General features: G+C 46.3%; 1 protein-coding gene across 2 annotated transcripts in view; it reads left to right on the forward strand.

Moving 5' to 3' along the window:
• TNPO3 (transportin 3) overlaps positions 1-27284 on the forward strand; it is a 171605-nt gene that overhangs the window by 28624 nt on the left and 115697 nt on the right. For both annotated transcript variants that reach the window (XM_088468653.1, XM_088468654.1), the window contains exon 7: positions 26270-26408. In XM_088468653.1, coding sequence (XP_088324779.1) covers positions 26270-26408 — 139 coding nt within the window. The remainder of the gene's footprint in view (positions 1-26269; positions 26409-27284) is intronic.

The raw sequence follows: 27284 nt of genomic DNA on the forward strand, positions 1-27284 counted from the left end.
GTTTCGTCAATGTGACTTTTTCAAAGCCTCTTTTTACTTCTGCATATTGAAACATTATGTAATCTCTTAAGACATAGCATGTTGATATTTACCTGGTGCCAAATGAATGAGCAGGAAAAGCACAATGAGACTTGTCCTTTTGAGAAGACGGACTGAACTATCCAATCAGTGTGCACTGTCCTGTTTGTGCTGTTGACTGAAGTGCGTTGATTTGCAGAGACCACTGAATTGAAGATTTTTCCTGTAGAGTATACCGAAGTGCTGGACGGAGGTGCCAGACGCTAGAAATGTGGTTCTATGCTCCGCTGGAGAGGAGGGTTGTTAAACTGTGTTCTTAGTTATGGTTTTAAAATTAAAGTAAAACCACTATTTTACATTACTACAGAAGTGTCCTCTTCCATCTGTTGCTTTGACATGAAACGTGCACACGCATCGCATCATGCGACTTGCTGCGTACACGTGCTTTCACGGTACGTCAGGTTGAGGCAGCGTTCGCACCATACAATCCTATGGATCACTGGTGCGAACGCAGCATGCGTTACCGGGTAGTAGGTGCGTGCCTCACGCCATACGTGGCACGATTTGCTGCACAAGTGGCAAAGATACAAGAGGACACATCTGTATATATCAAATGCTTTGTATGACTGAGTAACATACATGAAATTACTGGAGTATTTATACTGTTTATATGTCCACCATGTTCTCTTTTACTTGCCTACAGCACACTGCCACATAGGGAGGTAGCCACTGCACCTGCTCAATTATTGAAGCATCTATCAGCTTGGTAGTATTACTAATACAGGGTCCCTCAGGACACACACTGGCCAATCGGTAGTGCTGTCCTATGCTGTCAGTCTTTTGCTCCAATGGCAGAGGAATGTGAGGAGACCATGGAGAGTATGCTCCTGCACCCTCACCCCACTCTGCTCTGCACAGGATCTGATCAGCCGGCCTAGTTGTTAACAATCAAGCAAGTAGCTGCTTTTCACCTACTGTAGCGCAGCATATTGCAGTGGAAGTTTAAAACAGGTGATTATGACCGGGGTGTAAAATGACACCAGCTGATTGATTATCTCTCTCCAAACTTTGATGCATCGCCATCTGTAAATGATAGCCTATCCTGCTTTTTCCTGTCTGTGAAAGTGAGTTATTTCACCCTTGGATATAGTAATCCCTCCGACATAGCATTCTAATGCATTGTATAGTCAGATGAAGCAATATAACGAGCAGAAAAGACTGATACTCAGTCACAGCCATTCCACGTTTAGCAAGTGCTAAACACCTACTAAATTCTTCACAACAAGAGGAATCTGACTCTTTTATACAGAATACAATGCGCAAAACAACAATGGGATGGCCGTCCGCACTGGTCCATATGTCATTTTACTTATTGTTTCTCATCCACTTATAGGTTGAAATGGCATTACTAAGGTCACCCATATGGTGCACCTGAGAACATATAGAAACATACAAAAAAAGATTTACAGATGCACAACTCCAACATTACTCATTATGTATAATACATTTTGCAATAGCATTTTGCAAATAATAGGAGGTTTTGGCATAATCATGGCCATGGTTATGGGCCCACCCACCGCGCCCAGGTAACCTCTGAGGGTGTGTCCCTAACCTACTGGGGTTGAAATCCAGAGCGCAGGACACCCCCAAACCAGCCCAGCTGAGCCACCCCAGGGCATCACTCCAATAAGGAAAGGTGAAGTGTAAAAAAGTAGGATAGATAAGAGCAGCAGCTGCTGCATGTAGGGAGGTGAGAAATAAAGATGTGAAAATAATACATATATATCAAACAAACAATGAAAGTGCTAAAAGTGAAAGAAAGGAAAAATGTGTATATAATGCGATGCCCTGAAGCAGCCCAACCAAATCAATCCAGGGGACCCACGCCCCAAAAATCAACCCTTCGCTGCACTGCAGTATAAACATTTTTAGGATTTACCTAGATTGTGCCTCTTGTTAAAGTGCAGTCAAAATGCCAGATCCCTGCTTAAAACCAATTAGGGACAGGTGGGAAGGGGTGCTAGCCTAGATTGAAGGCGTCTCAACAATAGTCTCCACAGGTAGCACCTCCCATTACGTATATTTTCGGGGTGTGCAGTCTAGGGCCCCCCTTTCCACAACATATAGAAACACTCTACAAACATGACAAAGATGTTACACTCTGGAATGATCTTCAAATGGAAAGTGTAGGCTCCCTAAGGCATATATCATTGATAGAGATTATACTGTATGTATGTGTGTGTGTGTGTGTGTATATATATATATATATATATATATATATATCTATTTATGTACTGCCCTAATTTTCATAAAATATACATTTTATTCAAAAAGCCTATTCAATAATGCATTCAAATTATTTTTTTCGAGTTTAATCTAAAATACGTCGACACAGCGAAGTAGTAAAACCTTCACATGTACTTATTATCTACACTTTTATTTTAATATTTCACTGCATTGACATATATAGGTCAACTTAAAGGATTTATCAGGTAAGAACCAAAATCCCATTATTATATGGGAACTATAGCAGAACAGATATGATATATTTAGTGAATTTCACATATTAATTCTAGTTATCATCCCAGAGTGTCCTCTTCTGGACACCTTTCTGTTATATATTTGTACAGTATACTGTGCACCAGACTCAGCCACAGAGAGTCTGTACATTCTCCAACCACTGACCCAGCCACCCCAGTTAGGAGCAGCCAACTCTGATCTTCCAGGCTATTACCCAGCCTGTTGTCCAGACCTAGCTGTTTTTTTGTTTATATCTCTGATGCATGTTATAAGAGGTCCACTGTCCACATTAATGATCATATTTACTACTGTGCTTGATGATTGTTAAATTGACTGCTGTGTCTACATAATTCTCTCTGACTGAATCCATTATCAAAAGAACAGTTGGATTTATACATACAAAGCAATATGGTGGTGGTTGAAGGTTTGTGGGGGATCAGAGTGGCATTTATGGGGAATGCGGGGGGGAACCGAGGGGCTTGTGGGTACATCTTAAGATGTGAGGTATCTAGGCATTTAAGGGGCATATGGGCTGGTCTGATGCCATGTGGGAGAGTCTGAGGGACATTTAAGGGGGAGGTCTGATGGATTTCGATACCCAAAACCATGAAGTAGGGCCCAAATTTTTTTATTTTTTAAGCGATGGGTCCCTCGGACCCACTTCATTTTTGTCTTTGGTGCGATCACTGGAAATGTGGGTAACGACGTTACCAATATATTTACCTTTTTATGGTTCATATTTCAATTTCTTTTTCAGGGTCCATGGTCTCCACATGGAGACCTTGGGGTGTAGGTGATGGGAACCAATCCGGGCGACCACGCATTTAAAGCTTTACAGCTCCCAGGATGCATTGGGACCACTCTCCCTATACCCCGAGCCAGAGGCACCTCCGTTTTGTTGGTGCGTGGCCGGAGTCTGGTCACTATTTTGCAGAGGAGAGCTGTTCATCCTATTTAGTTACTTCTACAAACGATTAGAGCGCACAGCTGCAGACTGTTTGTGGGATGTCTGTGCTGCCGCTCTGCCACCTCTCAGGTGCCGTAACGCCAGTACTGATCTGGAGATCTTGGCGGACATTCCGGGGGTCAGTGCTAGCCAGGGCCCCCGGAGAGGACCCAGACTGCACATGGACATCAGGGGAATGCACGTATAATGGCAGTCGATACCTCCGGTCTCAGGACAGACCGGAGGTGCTGGGTGTGGACACAGGCTATGGTCATCGCGCTCCAACTTGACCACCAGGGGCATATTGGTCGGTGGAAACCAGCCTCCCAGGGGTTAATAACCGGCCAGGGGAGACTGCTTCCCTCAGCTCAGCGCGCCTTTCCACTGCGGAATGGCTTCCCTGAGCTGCTCTCCACCTCCGGACACGCCCCTTCTGAGTTCTCTGGCGGCCATTTTGTAAGTATGCAGTCTCGGTTCTCCCAGGACAGCGCGTGGTCCGGTCCCCCTCCAAACATCTCCCCGGGGTCAGCGAATATATCGGACACTTGCGTCTGTTTAGTTGAGTATAGTGCTGCTTTGCAGCGTCTTTCCTGCATTGTATGTGACTTGTGCTAGCGCTATCTCTCTGTCTTTTTTTTTTCGGTATGTCATCCTATGACTATACACTTTCTCTCATTCTGCCCTAAATACAGGTGGTGTTGAGGGTAGCTCATACCTGACCTCAGTTAGATATATATAATCAATATTTCTGAGGTCTGTCACATACTGTTGTGTGCTGCACTGTGCCATATTTTGGCAACGGGTTCCTGCAGCAGCATAAGACAGGACCAGTATATTGCTCCCTGCTAGTATCTATACTTACTCGTGGTTGCTATGTACACTGCGCTATTGTGCGTCATTTACCCCGCAGACATGTCTGACAAGTGATTGACACATTCCTCTACTTTTGTCGCAATCTTGAGGAGGATGTGGTTCAGGATGGGCTATGTATGAGGTGTTTATAACCCGCCATGTTCCTCGAACCCCCTGACATCAGTACAGGAGCCCCCTTGGGCGGTTTTCTCTCAGATGCTGGCCTCCATTGTAGACCGCCTGGTAGCCACGGCCATTGTTCCTTCTATGGGGCTACTACAGCAGCCCGTCCCTCACTCGCAGGGATGTCTACTGAATATGCAGACCCCTCCTGTACCTCAGCAGGCGGTCATGCCCACAGTGGGATTGCTACAGGGCTTTCCACCATGGGTGGATGTCTTCTTTAACTCAGTACATAGTCTGGCAGCAACCTCTACTGCGCATCACACCATGTTACAGAATGAGAAGCCCGTAAGACCAGCTAAGCGTACTATATTGTCATCTCAATCCACACAGCTATCAGAGTCTGAGATGTCTTCTGATGACAGAGAGGTGGCTGATTCATCTAACCCTGACTCCTCTTGGCAAGAGGCGGAGCCTAAGTCAAGGATTAATATTCCTGCCTTGGTGCGTGCGTGCATGCGGTCAGATCCGTGTTGGTTATTGAGGATGACGAGCCGGTCCCTAAATCCAAACACGCACTGTTTAAACAGGTGAAGGTGACTTCAGCAGTATTCCCTCTGTCAAATCAGCTGGTGGATCACATGGCGGATGCCTGGCAATCGCCTGGTAAGAGTTATGAACCTCAAAAACGTTTGACCTCCTGTTACCCGTTTCCGGAGGTTCATTGTAATAAGTGGGAATCCACCACCCTATGGTGGATTCACATGTTACATGGCTAATAAAGAGTGCAATGTTACCTATGTCTTCCATTTCTTCCTTAAAGGTTCCTACGGGTAGGAAGGTGGAAACTTGCCTGAAGTCTATTTACTCTCTTTCAGGAGCTGTTGCCTTCCCATGGCTATCTCCTGGGTAGCTAAGGCTAATACATTTGGGGAGAGTTTGGCTAATACATTTGAGGACTCCTCTGAAGTTCCAGAGGATCAGGGCTCACTGATCGGCCATATTAGGGGCAGCACCGACGGTGTAATGGTTGGCATTACTGCCTCACAGCACTGAATTTGTGGGTTCGATTCCCACTATGGCCCTAACTGTGTGGAGTTTGTATATTCTCCCTGTGCTTGCGTTGGTTTCCTCCGTGTACTCCGGTTTTCTCCCACACTCCAAAAATATACTGGTAAATTAATTGTGTCCCTACAAAATGAACCCTAGTGTGTAAGTGAGCATGTGGTAGGGAACATATATTGTAAGCTCCACTGGGGCAGGCACTGATGTGAATGGGGAAATATTCTCTGTAAAGCACTGCGGAATATGTGTGCGCTATATAAATAACTGGTAACAAATAAATAAATAGGGACGCAGCTGCATATTTTGGTGAGGCCGCTCTGGATGCTAGTCTACTGACATCCAGGGTCTCTGCCACGGCCATGTTGGCTCGCTGTGGTTGCGCTATTGGAGCGCAGATGCCAATTCTAAGAAAGGCCTGGAGGCCTTACCCTATAATTGGGAGATTTTGTTTGGTCCAGACCTGGACAAGATTGTTGACACATTAGCCAAATCAAAATCTGCATTTCTGCCTTCAGCAAAGGCTCGTAGCTCCTTCTTTTAGATCCTTTCGTACTCAAGGAAAAGCCAAAGGGCCGTTTTTCCCTAGGCCGTCTGCTGCCAAGCCTAAGAAACAGGCCTGGAGCACAAGATGCCCGGCCTCCAAACAGTAGGATAAATCCCCGCAGCCTGATGGGACGGGCCTCCCTCTGGGGGACCCCAGAGTGGGAGGCTGATTTTTTCAGTTTGCCCAGTACTGGTGTCAAACCACCAAGTACTCCTGAGAGAAGTGGTCTCTCAGGGGTACGCCCTCTCATTCCTCCGAAGGCCTCCCCACCAGTTTTTCTGCACAGGCCCTCCTTCAGACCAAACCAAGGCTTTGCAGATCCAGAAAGCCATACAGTCTTTGTTGCAAGCAGGGGTAATTGTACCAGTTCCACTATCTCAACGAGGGACTGGTTACTATTCTACTCTTTCTGGTTCAGAAACTGAATGGGTCTCATCGGCCTATCCTCAACCTCAAAGCTCTGAACAAGTTCCTCAGGGTGCCCAGGTTCAGGATGGAAATCTTATGATCCATCATACTGGCTATGGAACCTTTGGATTACATATTATCGCTGGACATTCAGGATGTATAACTTTATGTTCCCATAACGCCTTCTCACCAGCGTTCTCTGCGGTTTGCTGTACTGCTCCTAGTTTTTTCTAGTTTGCTGTACAACACTTCTAGTTTCAGGTGCTGCCCTTTGGCCTATCCACTGCTCCAAGGGTATTTACCAAAATTATGGCTGTCATGGCAGCCCACCTGCGGAGTCAGGTTATCCGGCTCCAGCCATATCTGGACGACCTCCTCTTATTGGTGTGTTCTCGGGAAGTGCTTCACTACCAACTGCAACTGAGAGTTGCTTGTCTACAAGCACACTGGTGGTTAATCAATTGAAAAAAGTGCTCCCTAATTCCCTCACAGAGGATGGTTCATTTAGGAGCCCTTCTGGACTACCAGCAGAGAATCTTTCTAACTCCAGAAAAGATCTCCTCCACACTGCAGCTGCGAGTATGCAGATGTTGCCGGGTGTCAGTTCACTTGGCGATGCATGTTCTGGGATCAATGGTGTACACATTCGACATGGTGGAATATGCTTAGTTCCATTCCAGGCCCCTGCAGGGGCTGATCCTCTCCAGGTGGAACGGATTACCCCACTGGATCAGAGCTCAGACAGTGGTACTCTCTCCGGAGGTGTGTCTGTCCCTCGCTTAGTGTCTACAGAAATCTCATCTAACCAAGGGTCGCTCCTTTTGGATCCCAGACTGGATACTCCTAACAATAGACGCCAGTCTCCGGGGTTGGGGCGCAGTGACGGGTCCACACTCTTTTCAGGCCCTGTGGACAACGGTAGAGGCATCCCTGCCCATCAACATATTGGAACTTTGGGCTGTATACAGGGCCCTCATGATGGCAAAGCACATTCTTCCCGGAAAGCCTATGCAGGTTCAGTCCGACAACGCCACCACTGTGGCGTCCATCAAGGAGGCACTTGAAGTCTCGGGCAGCAATGGCAGAAGTGTCACGCATTCTGACATGGGCAGAATCTCATCTCCCGGCCATTTCGGCAGTGTTCATTCCGGAAGTTCTCAATTGGTAAGCGGACTTCCTCAGCCATCACGACGTGCATCCAGGGGGATGGTCTCTTCACCAAGAGGTGTTTCAACTCCAAGTGGACAAATTGGGTATTCCAGAGGTGGACCTCATGGCCTCCCGACACAATCACAAGTTACCAGTGTACAGGTCCAGAACAAGAGATGGCGAAACAAGCCTGGTGGATGCTCTGTCAGTAAAATGGACCTTGCGGTCTGCTTACCTATTTCCTCCTGTCTCCCTGCTTCCTCGAGTTCTTTGGAAGTTCAAGCAAGACAGAGGCACTGTCCTGCTGGTGGCTCCAGCTTGGCCAAGACGTCATTGGTACTCAGATCTTCAGAGTCTCTCCATCGACACTCTGTTCCTGTTGCCTCAATGGACCGTACCTGTTGTTGTCTCAAGGTCCTTGACTTTACCCGGACCTGGGTTGTCTGTCTTTGACGGCGTGGCTCTTGAGATATCCCTCCTGAGGTCCAAAGGTTTCTCTAGCTCAGTCATTAACACGACGCTTAGATCGCGTAAACCTGCCTCCGCCATGACCTACCACAGAGTGTGGCATACATATTTCCAGTGGTGGTGTACTAAAACTTATGACACTCGGGTGTTTCGAATTTCTAGAATAACTGCATTCCTTCAAGCTGGATTGGACCTGGGCCTGTGTCTGGCCTCATTGAAAGTGCATGTCTCTGCGCTGTCGTTCCAACGTAGAATTGCTCCGCTTCCGGATATCCGCACCTTCCTCCCAGGGTGTCCTCCGGATTTAACCTCCCTTTGTCCCACCAGTGGCTCCTTGAGATTTGGCAGTAGTTCTTCGGGCCCTCCAGGGTCCTCAGTTTGAACCACTAGATTCAGTGGAACTTAAGTGGTTAACAGTTAAGACTCCTTTTCTTCTGGCTGTTGCATCTGCCAGAAGGGGATCAGAATTGGGAGCGCTCCCCTGTCGTCCTCCTTTTCTGATATTTCACCAGGCTAGGGCGGTGCTTCGTATTCGCCCGGAGTTCCTTCCTAAGGTTATGTCTAGTTTCCATATTAATCAGGAAATTATAGTACCAGCCTTTCTGTCTCCAGACCTCTCAGCAGGGGAGGCCTCATTGGATGTTGTCCGCGCCCTCAGGATTTATGTGGACCGTACCAGTTCTCTTCGGAAATCAGACTCCTTGTTTGTGCTCTATGGATTTCACAAGAAGGGATTGCCAGTCTATAAGCAAACCTTGACTAGATGGCTTCGTATGACTATCTCAGAAGCTTACACACAGGCAGGCCTTTTGAGGCTCATTCTACTTGGTCTGTGGGTCCCTCGTGGGCTGCTCACCATGCGCCTCGGCTATTCAGCTTTGTAAGGCGGCCACGTGGTCTTCTGTCCAGTCCTTACTAAGGTTCTATGCATTTGATACCTGTGCCTCTCAGGATCCTTCCTTTGGGTGCTGGATTCTCCTCTCAGAGCAGGAGCCACCCTTAAAAGGACTGCTTTGGGACATCCCCAAAGTCTCCCTGTGGAGCCTATGGACCATGAAGAAAATGAGTTATGGTAAGAACTTACCTTGGTTAACTTTCTTCGAAGTACATAGGGACCACAGGGCACCCGCACTGACGAACCTGGCTTCATATGGGCTATCTTACTGGTCGCCGGTTTCCCGTCTCTTTTTCTGTGAGAGTGATTGAGTGTTCCAGTCTTCCTCTTCTCTTATCCTCCTCCGGCCTCTGGTTTATTACCAACTGAGGTAGCTCAGGGGGCGGGATATAGGGAGAGTGGACCCAATGCATCCTGGGAGTTGTAAAGCTTTAACTGTGTGGTGCCCGGATTGGTTCGCATCTCCTACACCCCAAGGTCTGTGGACCCTATGGACTCCGAAGAAAGAAAGTTAACAAAGGTAAGTTTTTACCATATCTCTAATTTTTTGTTTTATAAGAACACTAGTCCTTATTAATTTCCGTTTAATTTACATAAAACGGTAGACCCTAAAGATCTGTGCAACAGTACATAGTCTGACAGCTGACTCAGATTTTCTCTGAGCCCTATGTGTTTGTCTCTGTACACTTTTTTTCTGGCAGACTGTGCAGGGGCCTCAGTCACCCCGTGGGAGAATGTAAATGAGGAAATCCTTCCTTTGGTTTATGCATTGGTCAGCATTTTCATGTAGCCAACATAAATGGGACAGCAACTGACTGAGGTTAAGGTGAAAAGGGCAATTCCATATCCTAGCCTTTTAGCCTTAGAAGTGCTGTGGAGCAATGCACATAACATGTGTTATAAATGTGTTTAGTGTCATATTTTTTATTTTTTTTATTCTTTTTTCATTTCATATGGGAACGTGTGACAGTTGAATTTTATTTTTTATATAGAAACACCTTTGTTCTCAGCATATAAAGCACACGTCTATTGCTGTGGATGCAGGGAAAAAGGAAAGATGAAGGTAATTAAAAAATAAATAAAATGCCATGCAAGGATACTTTACATACTTAGGGCCGGATTCAATTAGCCACGAAAAGCCGCGGTTTTGCAAAAAGTTTTCGCAGGTGCAAACTTTTCGCACAAAAAGGCATATTGTGCATCCTATAGCTAAAGTTTTCGCACATGCAAATAATCCATAAACAAAAACCGGCCAAAAGTTTTCACCATCTCAGAGCAGGTGAAAAGTTGTGCAAAACCCTATTTATGGCTAAAAATGTGGGGACTTGGTTCAGAACCCCTTGGACAACCACCTCCTTTCCTTAATAACTAATTAGGCAAAAATAATTTTTTGATTGGCTTAATTTGGTCAATAATGACATGTAATTTTTTGGGTGAAAAAATGAAGCGTTGGAAAATGGGTTTAAGGTAGTTTGTCTGGTATTTGGGGGGGGGGGGGCTGTATGGGTACGACGTGTTTTAGACATTGCAGAAGGCTGCTCCTGGTGTATCTTTAACATTTTTTAAAATGCTCTTTTTGGACTCAAAAATACACCTGCACCCATTTTAATGTACCCCTAATTTAACTGCAGAATTTATTTTGTCCAAAACTAGCATTTTATAATTTTTCCACTGTTACACAAGTATGCTTATAACAGCCATTTGCCCCAGTTTAAGAGCCTCAAATACTTTTATTAGGGCCACTAATACACTTCTAAATTGATTTCCTCTTTCTGTTAGCCTTTTTATGGGGTACCGATAGATTTCCCCAAAATGTGCTGTACTTTTAGCAGGTTACTACATGAACTGTTATCGTGCGAATGGGCCAGATGCACTAAGCTCTGAAAAGTGATAAACTGGAGAGTGATAAACCAACAGCCAATCAGCTCCCAACTGTAATTTTTCAAACACAGCCTGTAACATGACAGGAGCTGATTGGTTGGTCGCTTATCACTGTGCATTTTAACACTTTTCAGAGCTTAGTACATCTCCCCCAATGTGTTTTTCTGTCTTTTGTAACAGGATAGTGTGTAAAACGGGAGCGCACATAGACAAGACGCGAAAATATTGCACCTAAACACGCGTAGTGTGTGAAAACTGCCCCGACGTTAAGTTTTCGCTTTATCGCATCTAATTGAATTCCCCCCTTAGACAGTGACTGAGAAAATGACTGTATTTTTGGCAACTACTAAAAATGTATGGGCATAAGTGTACGATAGTGTCCCCTTTAAATGTTATAGCTGTATTTATGCAACTTTACTCTAGTGTGCATTCGATATCTCTTCCTATTAGACTATTTATAGGAAGCCTGGTGACTGTTGTATGCAAAAAATCAGTCAGTTGTATCTATACCAAGAAAACCCTCCCTGGCCTACACAAAAGAACATGTCGCATCATTTTATTACACAGTTGTTATCGTTTGCATTGAATTACTTGAAAATTGGCTCAGTTTTTTATTTTTTGTTTTGAAATGATTTATGTGCACTCAACATAGACATCCCGGAATATCCCGATCTCATTATATGAAGCATAAAAAGTAAAATGTCCTGCACTTATAACCTACCTGTGTTCCACAGTTCAAATGAATACAATGATCTTTAGTGGTAGTGTGGTCAAGTTATACCCCTTTTACACCGGAGCTAAAACCCGGGTTATTGCAGGGTTAACCCGGGCAGCTCCTTGGTGTAAAAGGGGTGAGGGTTGGATCGCCGGGTCGAGTGACCCGGCAATCCAACCCAGGTAAATAGCATGGTTCAACATGGGAGTAACCCGTGAAACCCTGCCTTGTGTACGGCGCACTCCGGGTCTTGATGACCTGCAGTGCGCCACAAGCCGGCCGATTGGTCCGGCTTCAGTGGCACTTGGAGATGACGTCATCTCCAAGCGTCCACTTTCACGCCGGAAGAGCTGGGTCTCTGTAGACCCGACTGCGGTGTGAGCGGCGCCGACTCGGGAATATCCCGAGTCGGCGCCGGCTAAATTCCGGGTCAGATCCGGATAGGAACCCTGTTCCAACACCGGGTCAGACACAGAATTTTGGTGGAAAAGGGGTATTAGAAAGCTCCAGCAGTGCCAGTGGAGAGGCCAGCACAAACATGAACAACTACTGTCCTCCTTAACCCCTTCACTGCTAAGGACGATTGGCACTTGCCTAATAGTTGGTGTCAGTGTGAATCTGGAAGGAGCAGGTCTCGATGACATTATTACTTGCTGTGGGTGTGATGAGATTATTATTTTGTTTGGATTTTCCATCACCATTTTTTGACTGGTAATTTTTACCAATTATACAGCACTAGACAGACTGTTACCTCTTTATAACCACGAGTCTCAATTAACATGATGTACTGGTTGACAGCTGTTTTGTTGTGATGTTATTACTCCGCAATTGCTGCATTTGAGTCTTAGGGCCGTATTCAGTTAGTTTCGCACCCGCGATACTTTTTCGCATGCCGGACTTTTCGACTACAGCGCGTTTTTTGCATGCGGAAAAGTATCGGGCGCGCTCCCGCTATTCGCCGTATTCAATTAGGACGCAAAAACGGCACCTGGTATAAGCTCAAACAGGTGAAAAGTCCTGTCAAAAATGGGGAACACAGCCTGATGCACTAACATTGGGGAACACTATAGATGCCCCCGATTAGCCCTAATGAAGGTATTTGGGATACTTAAATTGTGCCAATTGGTGCCAATTAGCGCATTAAGCAGTTTTTTTTTGTGAAAATAAGTACTCCCAGCAAATTTGGGGTACGTGAAAATGGGTGCTAGCATATATTTAAGTTGCTAAAGTTTTAAATGACTTAAAAAAAAAACACCTGCCGCATGCACCTGCAATATATAAAAAAAACACCTTCCCCATACTTGGGGACCTCCCAGAAGTCTCTTTCGCTAGTTTTTAAGTTTGTTCCCCAACTTTGAACTTTTTCGGCCCCAAAATGTAAGTACTGTTTTGGGGGTGTTATAAAGTTTTTTTGAATATTTTTTATTGACAGTTTATCTTTGGGGACTGTCCCAAGGGTGCAGAGGAGTTTCCCGAAGTTTGCACCCCAAAACTGCAATTGTGCACTTTTTTTCCGTCTGCTATTCATAGGCGACACTTTTCCGCTGATTACATTGCATTGACTTTTCACGTATGCGAAAAGTCTTTGGAATTGAATACGGCAGAAACTTTCCGCCTGGCGAAATGACGTCATCCGCGATACTTTTCCGTGGATTCTGATTTTTCGCCTCTAATTGAATACCGCCCTTAGAATATATAACTATATAGACATGTCTATGTTCTAGATGGCTGTATATGAATAATTCTGCTTAATTGCAGAGGAGATACCCACTGCCTAAAATTCCTATAAGACCACATGTTACACTATTACGATGTGAGCTTGTTTTGTACTGATCATCTCTTTAATCTGCCAGCACTGGTTTACAAATTCCTTGGTTTATCATTTGTCTCAGAAGTCAGTTATCCTACTCTACTTACTTTCCTGTTCAGCACAGACATACACAGGCAATATGGTAGGGTCTGCTACTCTGTACATCTAAGGTTCCTTCCGAGTACAATACTAAACTGAGATTTCCAACATTGGATACGTACAGGCAACGTGATATCCCCAGCACACATGCAGCACATCAATCATTTAGGGATGTATCTACCTCCTTCCTCTAGTTCTGTTGGATTACCTTGCAGGAATGAGTTTAAAAAAAAACAATGCTTAGATGAAGTGATTGAGTTAAATCTGCATTTCTGCTCATTCTGTAGTCATGTTTGTGTGTGTGTATATATAATTACACTTATACACACTCTCATCTAAAGGCTCTTGCGAGTCATCATAAATAATACAGTAATACACAACATTTCAGCAGCAACTCTTCTAGAGAAGTCTGACTGTGTGTACAGATGTGTCCTTGCTCATCTAGCCTCAATATGCCATGCAGCGCGATATGCCTGGTGTGAGTGAGCTGCCAGGTCCCGTGCAACTCTACATGCATCAGCTGTCTTTTAGAAGCATTTTAACAACAAAAAATGTCACAATGCGATGCAACTATGACACACCAGGAGACTCTACTGATTTGATATGTTGCACTTTTATATCTGTGTGCGACTGAGACCAAACAGAACTTTGTGTGGGAAAAAAAGCTGGGGTCGCTGCATTGTAGCACTTTGCATACTGATTGAGAGACTCAGTTGGACATAGCTATACAAGTCTCACATATCAAATTAATACTAGTCTCATCGCATTGCGACTTTTGTTGCATACACACGGTACAACCTGCACAACCAAAGATTTCTTCTTCGGTGGTCCACAACCATTACGTTGGGGAATGGGGAGTGATCCAGGCACCAAACAGTTAAAACAAGGTCTCAGCTCCCAGGATCCCCTGGGTCCTCCCCACATATACCCTGGCTACAGACAGTCAGTTGTTCTGTTTGGTGCGAGAAGGAACTGTGCTGACAGTGGGACAGCTGGAGCAGTCCCAGAGACTTTTTTTTTTTTCCTCTTTGAGCAGGTGACACGTGCTGTGAAAAGCAGCTAAGTGTCTGTTGGGAGACGCCCGGGTCGCCTGCTCCATCTACACACACCGGCGCCACAACACTGGTGTAAAGCCAGTGATTTCGGCAGGGGCACAGGCCCTGGACTGCAACCGGGATGCATGGGGATGCAGGTAAGGATGGTTTCGGCGGCCACTGACGCCGGAGCCACGTGGCAGTCTGTACTCTGGCAGTGTAGACTGGCCGGGGGACCGCTGTAGTGAGGAGCCAGGGTAGTCTGCCTCCCACACTTGACCACCGGGACTTGACGGATTCCTGACAGCCGGGGGCTAGATGGCGGTGGCCATGTCAGTGAGCCGGGTGGATCCATACAGCATAGGGGAGGTTCGCTCTCCCCGGCGGCCCCTCACACCGGCCCTTCTAGGTTCCCGCGTCTGGGTTACTCTTCCCAGCCTCCCTCTATATGTGTCAGCCAGAGACAACTTTCAGGTGCTCTCGGTGGCAGTACACTCAGGAGGTTGGGTCAGTCAGAGCTAAGGATGCATATGCTAATATAAGGGGGTATATATGCATTGCATGTGAGTTTTGAAAGCTGCTGTGTGGTACTGTCTTTTATGTCTATATAACTGTCAGTCTGCTAACCTGTCACTGCTATTTCTCCTTACAACCCTCTACTACAGGTGTGTGGGGTAGTTTGGGTGAAACATTGTCACGTGTGCTCAGAACTTTTGCATAAAAAATCATTGTCTAAAGAGTCTGAAAGACAGGTGGCGGAGGCCCCTGTGCTGGTGTCATGTATGGCCTGCATAGCGGGGTTATCCCCACAGGATTTCATACAAAATGGATTATGTGTTCACTGTTTTAAAGAGTCACCATATCAGTCAAACTTGCCTGCCTCTGAACTAGAGTCCTCTTGGGCTTCTTTTTCCCAGATTATGGCGCAGGTTGCGGAATGATTGGCAGCCCCAGTGATGAGATATCCTCAGCTGCTGCAACCTGCTGTTTATGCTCCCTATGCTTCCATCTTGGATGGATATGTATGCGCACGCTGGTCAGGGTATGGCTTCATCTTCAGCAGCTTTTCATCAGCCACTACAAGCAGCTAGATCAATGCAGCCAAAGACCAGAAGGCGTTCAGCCTCGCATGCAGGCCAAGCCACTGACTCCGGTACGTCCTCTGATGAGGGTGAGGAGGCACATGATTCCTCTTAGGACTGTCTTTCGGGGGAGGAAGGGGATAATTTTCCAGTAGCAGATGTCCCTTTTTTAATTAGGGCAGTCAAAGCTGTGTTAAGCATAGATGAGTGAGAACCTTCAAAGAAAGGCGTCTGTGTTTAAGTGCCAGAGTGTGGTGAAGGCTGAGTTTCCCAAATCAGAACACTTGTCGAAGATTTTCGGGGAAGCATGGAAAGTTCCCGATAAGTTCCATCTTACTAGAAAGGTTGCGGCCTTATACCCTTTTCCGGCAGAACAGTTTACTAAATGGGAAAATCCGCCGTCTGTAGAAGCGCATGTGGCAAAACTTGTAAGGAGTGCTTCATTGCCCATACCGTCTGCATCTTCTCTTAAAAATTCCACGGATAGGAGGCTGGAAGCCTTTCTCAAGGCAGTCTTCTCGCTCTCTGTGCTGCCACTCGCCAAGCTATGGCTACGGCTTGGGTTTCCAAAGCCATTGAAGAATGGATGAAGACTTTGGCAGCATCCCTGCCAGAAATGTCTAAGGAGCAGCTGGAAATTATTTCCTAAGTCAAGGAAGCTGCATCCTATTTAGGGGAGGCAGCATTGGATGCCGGGATATTATCCTCTAAAACATCGGCTGTCTCCATTGTGGCGCGCAGAGCCCTGTGGTTAAGGGATTGGAAGGCGGATGCAGGGTCTAAGAAGGCCTTAGAATCCCTACCGTTTATGGAGGTATTCTGTTTGGCACAGAGCTGGACAGGATTGTGGCTTCGGTGGCAGCTTCTAAGACGGCTGGTCTACCCTCGGCATCTGTAACCAGACCTAAAGGGTCGTCCTTTCGGCTGCTGGGGCAAGTTAGAGGTCAATCCTTGGCTAGAGCCAGTTCTAGCAGAAAACCACTATCTAAGAAACCCTGGCCGAATAAACGTCCGGCTTCCAGGTCCCAGGATAAGCCGGTGGCCTGATGGGGCGCGGGCCTACCCCTGGGGGATCCCAGGGTAGGAGGCCGACTTCTTCAGTTTTCAGACACCTGGCATCTCACAACAACTGATGCCTGGGTTCGGGAAGTAGTCTCCTGAGGATACGCACTGACATTCTGGAGATGTCCTCCCCAGAGGTTCTTTTGCATAACCCGGTCAGTGGGTTCGGTAAAGGCCTTGGCCCTCCAAATGGCTATACAATCCCTGCTAATGTCAGGCGTGATTATCCAGGTTCCAGGGAATCAATTTACGTAAAGGTTATTCCAACCTATTTATTCAGAAACCGAATGTGTCCTACCGGCCTATTTTGAACCTAAAGGGGCTCAACACATTTATTCAGGTGCCCAGTTTTCGTATGGAAACGCTGCGATCAATTGTGTTGGCAATGGAGCCGCGGGATATCATGGTATGCCTGGATATCCCAGATGCTTCTGCATATACCAATTACACCATCCCAACAGCAGTTTCTGAGGTTTGCTGTGGGGCAGAAACACTTCCAGTTCCAGGCACTGCCATTTGGTTTATCCACAGCCCCTCGGATATTTACCAAGGTTATGGCAGTGATGATGGCATGTCTCAGGCGTCAGGATTCTGCCATACCTGGATGATCGCCTGTTAGGACAGCCTCCACAGGAGTTGCAGTATCATCTCGGTCTGACAGTTTCCTGTCTACACAGTCACGGTTGGATCATAAATTGGAAGAAGTTGTCACTTCTTCCAGTGCAACAGATGGTACATTTGGGGGTATGCCTCGACTCCTTGGCACAGAGAATATATCTGCCGGAGGACAAGATTGCGGCCCTCCAGTTGCGGATACGCAAATTGCTTCACAACAGGCTGGTGTCTGTACAGTCAGCAATGCGGGTGCTGGGGTCAGTGGTGTCCACCTTCAGCATGGTGGAATATGCCCAATTTCACTCCAGACCATTGCAACAGTTGATCCTCTTACTCTGGATTGGGGAGTACCGATCAATAAGATCTCAGATGATCCATCTCTCACCAGAGGTTTGGTTGTCCCTGTCTTGGTGGTTACGGACGTTCCATCTCAACCAGGGTCTCCCATTTTGGATTCCAGAGTGGGCACTCCTCGCGACCGATGCCAGTCTTCACGGCGGGGGGGCGGTGACAGGTCAGCACACTTTTCAAGGAAGATGGATAAGGGCAGAGAGTCTTCTGTCCATAAATATCCTAGAACTAAGAGCAGTATTCAGAGCATTGGTGCAGGCTCAGGGAATACTGAATAGCAGACCTGTACAAGTACAATCCGACAAGGTCACCACGGTGGCTTACCTCAATCATCAGTGTGGCACACGGGGTCGGGGGGCCATGGCAGAAGTGTCAAAAATTCTCATCTGGGCAGAATGTCACCTTCCAGCAATATCTCTGTCTGGCCTCCCTGAGAGCTGAGGTTTCTGCACTTATGTTTTGGTTTCAGCTGAGGATTGCCCCGCTGCCTGATGTAAGGACATTTTTTTTCAGGGTGTTCTAAGGGTTCAGCCGCCCTTTGTTCCCCCAGTAGACCCGTGGGATTTGACATTAGTTCTCAGGACTTTACAGACTTCCCCATTTGAACTCCTGAAATCAGTAGACCTCAAGCGGTTGACTGCAAAAACCGTTTTTCTTCTTGCTATCGCCTCTGCCCGTAGGGTCTCTGATTTGGTAGATCTTTCTGTTCGCTCCCCCTTTTTGATGTTCCATCAGGATAGAGCGGTACTAAGTACTAAATCCGGATACCTTCCTAAGGTGGTATCGCGTTTTCATATAAATGAAGAAATTGTGGTCCCAGCTTTTCAGACTTCAGGCCTCTGTGTTGGTGAGGCTTCTCTGGATGTTGGTGCTATCCACATAAATACGTAGTGCACGAACAACAGCTTGAGGAAATCCGATTCTCTTTGTGCTGCATGGCTGTCATAAGCGTGGCTGGCCAGCCAGTAAACAGACTCTCGCCAGATGGCTTCGTATGGCAATTTCTCAGGCATACACTCTGGTGCCAGACTCTGTTACTGCGCATTCTACATGGTCAGTGGGACCTTCATGGGTGGCCCGCTGGGGTGCGGAACAATTGTGCAAGGCAGCCACATGGTCGTCTGGCCACACCTTTGTCAAGTTCTATGCATTTGACACCTTTGCCTCTCAGGATGCTTCCTTCGGGCGTGGGATTGTCCTTTCTACTAAGACACAGTAGCGTCCCCGCCCTTAGGGGTACTGCTTTGGGACATCCCCAACGTAATGACTGTCAACCCCGAAGAAGAAAATAAGTTATGGTATAACATACCTTTTGTTAACTCTTTTTCTTTGAGGTCCATGGGGTCCACAGGACACCCACCCTAACGCACCTGGTGTTATTGGGTAATCAATATCAAGGGTTCTTCCTTTTTATCCTTTGTCTTCTCCTGCTCGGGCTTTTATAACAAACTGACTGCCTGTAGCCGGGGGTGGGGTATATGTGGGGAGGAGCCAGGGCATCCTGGGAGCTGAAAGCTTGCTTTAACTGTTTGGTGCATGGATCACTCCAACCACTTACCCCAATGTAATGGCTGTGGACTCCATGGACCTCGAAGAAAAAGAGTTAACAAAGGTATGCTATACCATAACTATTATTTTTCCCTCCAACTTTCTGTAGTGCAGGGCAAACTGTTTTGGGTGTACACACTGATAGATATCTATAATAGATATTTCAGTGAAGTCATGTCTTTACAGGCAAAGTTGCCCTGCATGTATGGTTGACCATAGATATCGTTAGCGTTCATGCGGGAACGCGTATCGTCAGTCGATCGTTCACTGCGTATAAATGAACGATTTCTCATTTAACATTAACATTCAGGTAAATCGTCCCGTGCGTATGCAACATTAGACACATTTTCAACAAAAAAAGATGCCCTGTGCTAGCAGTGTGTGGATCGGGGTGTGTATGTATAGTGTTCACTCACTCTAGCTCCGGCGGCAGGCAGGGCGCCGGAGCTAGAGAGGGCACCTTTGTGCGTGCGCGCCTGAAAAGGGGAGTGTCTATAAGACGCGTCACCCTTTTCGTCACTCTTGGGGGCGTGCCAGGCACTTACAGACACGCCGGGCATCCCCCAAGCGCTGCAGACGGAGAATAGGTGCCGGGCGCATGCGCCCGGCGTCTATTCTCCGGCGGTGACCGGGTCACCGCACATTTCTCCACCCGCGGGACACTGCGACCCGCGGGTGAAGACTGCACCCGCAGGCTGTGAGGGCAGGGCGCTTTTTGCCCTCCTTCTGCAGGGCAGGGTGCTTTTTGGGCCACATAGCTATAAGTGGCCCAACGATCGTTGGGCCACTGATAGCTATGTGGCATGTCTGTTCACATGCCTGGTGAATAAACCTGTGGATTCATCTAAACGTGAGTCCTGGTTTTTTGTTTACTCTGCAGGCGATTAGCTTGCTTAGTGACAGGGTGTTTATATTACAATTTGTGTGTATGTATATATGTATGTATGTATATCTATATATTCTCTCTCTCTCTCTATATATATATATATATATATATATATATATATATATATCTCTATATATATATATCTATATTGATAATGAATATGATGCGGTCATAATCCCAACCATAGGGATTCCGGCTCAGAATGTCGGCGCCGGAGTCCTGACACCTGCCAGAATCCTGGCGTCGGAATCCCGAAGGTAAGTAGCGGGGTTAGGGGGGGAGGTTAGGGTTTAGCACTAAGGGGGGAGGGTTAGGATACTGACCGACAGGTGTCGGGATTCTAACCGTTGGGATCCCGAGCACCAGCACCCCGTACCCAACCCGTGTGAATATATAGAGAGGGGGAATGTAGTGCACCAACATATCGCATAGTACATCCTCCTGTGTGTGTGTGTGTTCAGAGGACATGTCTGTGAATTACGTCATTCAGACATACTGCATCAGCTCTGCAGCACAGCTGATGCCGATATATCTTACAGATATATTGGAACATCAGGTTGTGTGTACAGGCGACCCACACACAACTGGGCGGGCAAGTTTAAATACCCACATGGTTGTGATGTCAGCGCATGCAGATTCGTAAGTGTTTATTGGCTTACCAATCTGCTGCTCGGTCTGCGGATCCCTGGGTCGACGGATATGTCACCCAGTTGTGTACCCAGCCTAAGAGGGGCAGCCTGACTTTTACAACCATCAGCAGGTGAAATTATTTTAATAAAAAGAACAATGTTATGCAATATTTTCAAAATAATACACCAATTTGAATCAGTGATTGTGCTGAGTGACAAAATATGTGGCTCCCAGGGACTCTCCACTTGACCATTTCTGGGTCCTGTCATAATTTATGCTTTAGAGCTTCCAGTATGCCCCTCAGAACTCCCCACATGCCACCACACATCCCCACATACTCCTAGAATGCCCATATGATACCCTCAACAGCATGGTCCTACATGTGATATAACTTGTCTGCACATAAAACCTTTAATGAATAAGGCACTAGGTAATAAGAGGCATATTTATCAAAGATTTTGTGCGGTATATCCCAGATAACCGGTTTCGGAGGTGGTACGTAAATATTAAGAACTGCCAGGATGTATATTGAGGGGACCACAGCAGATATTAGAGTTGTCTGCTGCAATCTCCCATTTTCAATCTCAAAAGCTACCCCCTAATGCTGAATTTAATTCTGGAGCTTGGCCCCCATAGCTAACAACATTTTCAGTTGGTATTCGCCAATATGTGTTACGCTTCACGCATTTACTGGGAGACTCAGCACTGGCTGCTATGTATTAAAATACAACAATGCTCATTCTGCAGGGGATTCAGACATTTTGGTATTTGGTTGGCTCTGTTGGGTAAAGCTGGCACTTCATCGGTGTAGGTCACACACAAAGAAAAGGGAATGTATTTCTCCAATTGACCAACACTTAGCTTAGCAGTTGAGAGGATTAGATAGTGATCACTTTAGGAATCATTTAGGGCAGGAGTGCAAAACACAGAGGACACATCTGTGCACACCAAAGCAGGTCATAACTACATATTTTGGTGTCTTGTGTACATAAATAGCATCAGTGCGCCCAACCACAAGCAGTGCCCCTTATTCACGTTACGTTGCACAGTAGTGACCCTTATAACACATTATGCCATGCAGTGGTAGTGCCCCTTATACATTATGTTACGCAGTAATTCCCTTTACAAATTATGCCACAGTAATGCCTTTTTACAAATTATGCCACACAATAATGCTCCTTACACATTATAGTCCCCCCTCCCCCTCCTGCCCCCCCAGCAGCCTCTTACCTCGCTCCTGCCATGTCTCTCTAGCAGCCTCTGAGCTTTCACCTGCATTAGCAGATGTGGGTTTGGTGCGCACGCCTGCACTGCAGCCCTAGAGAGAGAGAAGAGAGGGCGCTACCGTCGGGGACCGGTAGCCGCTGCTGGTCTGTGCACTCCGATTAATTTGCAAACAGCACCCGAATTGAATGACAGCGCTGTTTCTTGTCTCAAGGGCTGCAGTGCGTCTCTCCGTGTCAGGGATTGGCCGTAGCAGAACGCGTCCCCGGGGACAAGTACGGTTTTTAAAACGGAGTCCCTCGATCCTCAATACTGGGTAAAATACGCGTTCTAGCACGTACTGTATATGCAATCACTGGTGAAAGTGTGTGTGTGTGTGTGTGTGTTAAACGTGATGTTAAATTAGCCGCCTAAAAAGAAAACTTTATAGCTTATTTGAGCCAAAGCATATATGAGAGCACATCATTCCACAGTCCTTCAAAGTGGATATTCAATGCTCAGAAGTAAGAAAAGGAAACATCATAGCACACCTCATGAAAAAATTAGTTATGGTAGACTTACTTATTTAACTCCTTTTTTGCGAGGTCCATACGAAGATTATGGGCCATATTCAATTTGGGAGCGAAAAGTCAGTGCTGGACTTTTCGCTCCACATCGGAGGTTTTGCAGGGATAAAGTATCGGGCGCACGCCCACTTTATCCCTGCATTCAATTAGGATCCAGCGGAACCAGGACCTGGCGGAATGGTAAGTATCGCAAAAATTCGTGGATTTTCGGGAATTCTTCCTAGGACCCCTCTAAAGATTTCCTGTCATGGGGGATCAGTGAGTACCCCCGTTTTTCCCTTCTGAAGCTAATGAGGGGTTTTAAATAGCCGCTGCAGGTGCTTTTTTGCGCCTGTGAAGAAGTGATGAATAGCACTTAGGTTTTTTTTTTTCCCAAAAAATAACTATGGCCATCAAATTTGGGGTACAGGCGATTCGGTGCAAGCATATTTTTAAGACCCTAAAGTGCATTTTTTTAAATTATTCAAAAATGCACCTGCCACTACTACCCGCAATGAAGAAAACACCTGCCGCATACTTGGGAACCCCTCTGGGATCTATTTTGCTACTTTAGGAGTTTGTCCCCCATATTTTTTTTTTTTAACCCCAAAACTCAAGTTAAGTTTTTGGGGTGTCCAAATTTATTTTTTTTATTTAAAAAAAAACAAAAAACCTTTTTTTGACCCACATTATTTCTAGGGGACACTCCCAGGGGTGCAGGCTTTTATTTATTTATTTTTTAATCCTGCACCCCTAAACCACAATTCTGAACTTTTTTTTTGATATGTAAAGCATGGTGAAAAGTTATCCCTGTTTTTTAACAGACTTTTCGCACCGGCGAAAAGTCTTTGAAATTGAATACGGGGATAATGCAAACAGGTGAATAATACGACTTTTCGCTTCAAATTGAATACTGCGCTATATGTAGATCTTAGCCAGGTATTGTATCATGCAGATCAAAATTGGGGTAGCTGGTTGCTTTGGTTGGGTACAGGATGACAGAGCTCAGGATCCTGCAGATCCGAATTCGGACGCCGGCATCCTGACAGGGCTAGGATACAGATACCTGTTGGTAAGTATCCTAACCCTACCCCTAAAACTAACCCTTCCTCCCCACAGCCTAAACCTAACCCACCCCCTAGTGCCTAACTAACCCACCCCCTTAGCCCCAATACTTACCGTCGGGATGCTGGCGCCGGGATTCTGACTGGTATCTGGATTCCAGCGCCAGCATTCTGAGTGCCGGCATCTCGACCACCGGATTATAAACTACATCCCGGTTGCTTGCATGTTTTATGGTGTACAATCCTGTCCAGAAACCCTGTTACATCCTTGTTATTTAAATGCAGTCCGTTGTTATATGGATCCTAATGCACATTGTGCATGTTCAATGGATCTGTACTTTTTATATTTTTACTTTTATAAAATATTCATATGATAATTGTGCAAGTGTTGGTAAATTGGAGGACTATATGGGAGATTAAAAGTAACACTTGAGTTTTTCTTTTTATTTTTCTCTTTCCTCCATGGGGGGCACAGGGATCATGCTGGGTATAGGTAGTGAGCTGAAGTCTGGACCCCAAACGGTTAACTTTTTTTTCCCAGCAGCTCAGGCTCCCTCTCCCCTTTACCCTTTACCCTCCAACACTAGAGGACCAGTTTTTCGTGTGGTGCCCAAGGAGTGGGCGTGGCTTTTAGAGGGGCTACTGTTAAACAACTCCAGGTTAATTTAATTTATTTATTTTTTATTTCACTTCAGAGCAGGTAGTGAGTTAGTGTCTGACAGACACCCTTACTGCTGCTCCAATGACGGCGGCCAGAGCACTGGGGACTGGGTCAGTGACCCTGCTCCATTACACAGAGAGGTCTGTGAAGGAGGGAATCTGTATGATTTACCGCCGGATCCCCGGCCGGCGGTTCAATCCCGACAGCGGCTGCCAGGATGAAAATCCCGATCGTCCCCAGGTAAGTATTCACTAACCTATTCCCCCTCCCCCCCACCCCCCCCCCCCCCCAATCCTAATCCTCCCTTAGGGCTTCCCCTCGCCGCCCACGTCTATCCGCAGCGGCGCCCGGCATCACTTTGACCGGTCTCCAGGCTTCGGTGAAATGACAGGCGTCATTTAACCCTCGCAGGGATAAAGCAGTCGGGAAGCCGGCTGTCTGGATTAGGTCCTCCGGCTTCCCGACTGCATACCGTGAGGGAGGCCACCAGCCATACTGACAGGGCGGACCAGGTCATCTTCGCACTCCCGCCACCAGGGCAGATGCTGGCATTGGGGATCACTGATTATTGGTGCCCATGTCCCTGGGAGTTCAGTAAGATGGGGGAGGATAGCCTTCCCTATTTGCTCCTCACCCAACCCTTGGCGCATCTCCTCATGCAGGTTACCCGCCACAGTGGATTCTCCTCCTCTCTATCCTCCCTCCCTACAACGCTGCTTGGCCATTTTAACTCATTGCCTGTCTCAGCTGCAAAGAAAGACATCAGGGCTCCTGCCTCCCAGTATACTTCACTCCAGCAGTCAGGTTATCCCCTGTTGGGGATTGGTTGTTGAGCAACAATTGCCCATTATTTTATGCATTAAATGTTTCTGTGATTATTTTCTAAAGTGTATATGAGTACTTTGTTAGCATAACACTTCTGTCCCTCTCACCCGTCCTCTTAAACTTGGAGGTTCTGCCCAGTTATAGAGTCTTGTAGACTTACTTCTCCTAGTTGGCTCAGGGATTTTATCCCCGCTCTTTCCGTCTGTTGAGGATCCTCCTTCCTTCTTACATGCCAGATTGGATTTGGGCCTTCGTCTTTCATCAATCAAAGTTGTTTTCAACCCTTTCAGCTCTCTTTACGTAAGGTGGCGTTGTTGCCGGATGTGCAAACTTTTATCCAGGGTGTGACACGTATCCAGCCTGCGTTTGTTCAGCCTATGGCTCCGTGAGACTTGTCCTTGGTGCTCTGAGCCCTCCAGGATATTTAGCACTCTGATTCCCTCTTTATCGTATATGACTTTAATAAGCGGGGCTGGCCGGCTACCAAACAGACTGTCTGGATGGCTTTGTTTGACTATTTGCCAGGCCTACTCTTTGGCGGATCTTCCTACCCCGACTTCAGTACGGGTTAATTCCGCAAAAGCTGTCGGTACTTCTTGGGCCGCTAGGTGTGGCGCTTCTGCGGTACAGCTTTGTAAGACGGCCACGTGGTCTTCTGCCCATACCTTCATTAAGTTCTATGCCTTTGATACCTTCTCCTCCACGGATGTCTATTTTGGGCGTATGGTTAATAATGCAGCACAGGAGAGTCCCTGCCCTAAAGGGGACAGCTTTGGGATGTCCCGACCTGATTCTTCTGTCCTCCATGGGGATTAGAGAAAAGGGGATTTTTGTCCTTTCCTGTAAAATATTTTTTCAGACTCAATGTGGGTGCACCCTCCCTGATGCACCTGGCTTGCGGGGTTTTCCTTTATAGCTACCGGTTCCTCTCCTCGTCTCGTGTGTGTGTGTGTGTGTGTGTGTGTGTGTCTGCCAGTCTTCCTTCTCCTTACTCTTCTCCATTCCTTGGTCTTGTTAACTTAACTAGTCCTCTAGTGTTGGAGGTGGGGTATGGGGGAGTGGGAGCCTGTGCTGCTGGGAAAATGTTAACGGTTTGTTGCCCAGACTCCAGCTCATCACCTATACACAGCGTGATCCCTGTGTCTCCCATGGAGTCCGAGAAAAGTATTTTACAGGTAAGGACAAAAATCACTTTTTAATCGTGTTGGAAACTTCTAAATTTTAATTTACCTTCTTGCATGTTTTGCAGGGTGTTGAATTATTGCCGAATGTTTACAGAACTGTGTGAAACCTTTCTGGAGAAGATTGTGTCTACTCCAGGTCATGAGCTAGGAAACCTGCAGACACTGGAACTTCTCCTGATTTGTGCTGGTCACCCACAGTATGAGGTAAGTTGGGCACTTTTATGACTTACACAGTGTATTTATCAAGCCTCTGTATTGAAATAAAGAAACTGTATAAATGATAGGATGTTACACATGCACTGCCCTTACATTTTTTTATTGCATTGGATTGAACTACCTATTGTAATTTTCCTAAATCGATTGCTCTTGTATGTTAAAATATCACTTTACATTATTATTTGTGCCAGTGAAAGAACCAAGCTAAATCGTTGTTTGTTAGGCTACTAGTTCACTACCTGTTACAGATAGAAACTGTATTTTAGTATGCGAGCATGGGAATTTCTTCTATTTCTGTAGTTAGTCACTAAGCATATGAGCCTGATAGTTGACTCTGCAGCACTCTGATATTATTCATGTTGCCCTAACATTTATCCCTGCAAACTCTGTTTATTAGCTGAGTGATCATTCAAGTTTAGCAAGAATATAGACTTCTCAGAATGTGACCATTTAGGGAGATTCAAAGTCTATTTGCTGGTGGACAATGGTTGGGAAGGAGAAGATCACAACATTTTCCCAGCATGTGCCCTGAAACTAGGTCTTAATGCTATCTTGGACGTGGGTGGGTACAGTTTCTAGCAGCTAATGTAAAGGGTTCTACTTTTCTGCTTGCTGACTAAGACCTCTTAAAGAAAAACTACTTTTTTTTTTATTTTTTTAAATCGCCCTGGTGATATGTTAGTGAATACACCATTCACTGCAGTACGTTATTAATGCTGTTTGGACAGTTACTGCCAAGCCACAGCAACCGTCTACTGCGTTATGAGCAGTGTATTCCTTTCAACTTTTTATAGGATTTCTAGGGAGTGGCAACGGATTTACACAGAGGGTAGTTAATTCATAAACAATACAACTTTCAGACAG

The sequence above is a fragment of the Taudactylus pleione genome, unplaced genomic scaffold (genome assembly GCF_031769625.1).
Source record: "Taudactylus pleione unplaced genomic scaffold, aTauple2 ptg000086l, whole genome shotgun sequence".
Lineage (NCBI taxonomy): Eukaryota > Metazoa > Chordata > Amphibia > Anura > Myobatrachidae > Taudactylus > Taudactylus pleione.